Raw genomic sequence first — 2,210 nt, 5'->3', positions numbered from 1 at the left:
CACAGGAAAAAACAGATCAAGATTTGCATTCACGGTTTGAAAGTTACGGCCACTTTCCCATAACTGATCTGGAATGATGCAACCTGCAAGCAGTCCAACTTTGAGAGCAATTTCCCACTAAACCACAAGGAGTCAGATAACGATCTTTATATCATTTGAACGATCTCGCTCTCAAGTTTTCAGAACACCTTTCAGACTTAAAAGCTGACATCTGTAACCAAAGGAAATCAAGTACAAAGTATCAACCCGTTTCTCTCAGCATCGTTTCAATCCAGCACGAAGTATCTCTTTGAGTTAACACTCTCCTTCATGAGGTGACATGAACATCAATAAACCAGATATTCTAATTAATACAAGTTGCTCCACCTCAATCAACCTTGATGATCGTCGATACAATATTCAAGGCATACATCCCATGGTGAAATCAAACCTTCCTTTCTCAAATCTAATGCCTATTTCTTTCCTTTGTTAACTCGACCAGCCTCCAATTTTCTCATGTCTCGTCATTAATTCCTTTCCATCATCTTTGACAATTTCAACGAAACTTGTAATAACTTGACCAACGTCTCCACGAATTTTTATCGATCACAAAACGCTCAAACAAATGGAATCTCAACAACATGGCCCACAAAATCAGTTGTTTGCTTCATCCTTTTTTTAATATCGATAACATGATCAAAAAGAAGATAAAGACTTTTGAATGCTCCAAGACTTTAGACTTACTCTTCAGGCTATGTGTTTTGATCCACAGCTTAGTCAAACCAAAAAACCCAGCTTCTCTTCTTTGCAGCCACATCACACACTGATTTCGTTTAAGCTTACAATACTCACAACTTTTTTAAATCAGAAAAGTAATATCGCATCACTTTCTTGCCTCTAATTCCAAGACCAACTGAAAGTGCCCATTGAGATCATCTCCACAAAATTTCAAGTTCACATTATAGCGCCAAGCTCTATTTTGATTGAAATTTCACACTATAGCAACAAACTCCAGCCAAGAAAACAGTCCCTAGCAACCTGAAATTAATTTCACGATAACCGCAGGAGTTCTATTCATCGCCATCTCTCACGAGAGGACTGCTGCTTGAGGTGTCCCCACAAAGCAGAGACGATCAACCATCTATTGTTTCAGTGCACTTATGCCAAGCAGGTTTGGGCTCTCCCTCCTGTCCCAATACCACAAGGAGGTAGCTGGTCTGATTCCTTATATGCAAACATGTTTTTTTCTCCTGAATGTTACCTCACTCTGTCCGCAAAGCGCTGAATTGGATAAGATTGTTCCTTGGATATTATGGAGATTATGGAAAGCTCAAAATGAGTATGTTTTCAAAGGAAACGATTTTAATGCTAAAGACACAGTAGAGAAGGCAAAGGAGGATGCGGAGGAATGGGATCAAAGACTTGGTGAAGAGGAGACGAATAACGGACACCATGTACCACGAGAAACCAAAGTAGCACGATGGAGTCCTCCCCCATGAGAATGGGTTAAATGTAATACTGATGGGGCTTGGAGGGGGGAGGACACTCGAAGTGGTACATGGTGGGTCCTTCGTAGTGATTCTAGAGATGTTTTATGGATAGGAGCACAAGCTATTCGCTGTGCAAGTTCGGTGATGGAAGTAGAACTGGAAGCAATGAGGGGAGCAATGTGTTCGATGGTCCAACTGAGCTACAAAAAGGTTATATTCGAGTCTGATTCCTTCGGACTGGTCAATCTGTTGAACAGTGAAGAGGTTTGGCCAGCGTTTGCTCCATTGCTCCAGGATATAAAAAGTATGCTCTCTTTCTTTCAGGAAGTACAAATTGTGTATGCTCATAGAGTTTGTAACAGTGTGGCAGATCGGGTAGCAATGGATCCTCTTTCCTTAGGGAACTATGATCCTAAGTTGTACTCAATAATGCTTCTTTGTGTTAAGCATCTTGTAATCGTGGATAAATAGAGTGTAACATGATCGGTGAATGAAAAGATAACATGCAAAATAAATACAAAACATAAAGAGGTTGAGGCATGTTTATCGAAAGGATGTTTTCATCATATAATTGGGTCAATGGATTTAGGCCTAGCTTTATTACATATCATGTTAATTAGATCATGGGACCTAATTACAATGAAGTGGTGTTATGAAAAATTAATTGCCCAAAACTTGATTTATGATTGATTATATAATTGTTGTTTTGATCATAAATACAAAAGAGGGTTATGTGTATGT

At 39.3% G+C, this 2,210-nt stretch overlaps 1 protein-coding gene across 1 annotated transcript; it reads left to right on the top strand.

The window, feature by feature from the left end:
• The first annotated feature begins 1,613 nt into the window (after nucleotides 1–1,613).
• On the top strand, nucleotides 1,614–1,940 carry LOC147925410 (uncharacterized). Its single transcript, XM_087492617.1, has one exon. It carries the CDS (start codon nucleotides 1,614–1,616, stop codon nucleotides 1,938–1,940), a length of 327 nt encoding a protein of 108 aa, XP_087348743.1.
• The last annotated feature ends 270 nt before the right edge of the window (nucleotides 1,941–2,210 follow it).

Source organism: Camelina sativa, chromosome 16, assembly GCF_030686135.1.
Source record: "Camelina sativa cultivar CO46 ecotype springtype chromosome 16, ASM3068613v1".
In the NCBI taxonomy this organism is placed as follows: domain Eukaryota; kingdom Viridiplantae; phylum Streptophyta; class Magnoliopsida; order Brassicales; family Brassicaceae; genus Camelina; species Camelina sativa.
The sequence above is the reverse complement of the archived record's forward strand: the minus strand, read 5'-3'. Positions and strand labels throughout refer to the sequence as shown.

What these genes read in the sequence shown, in the direction of transcription:
- LOC147925410 (XM_087492617.1), top strand. Translation starts at nt 1,614, where the DNA reads ATGGAAGTAGAACTGGAAGCAATGAGGGGAGCAATGTGTTCGATGGTC.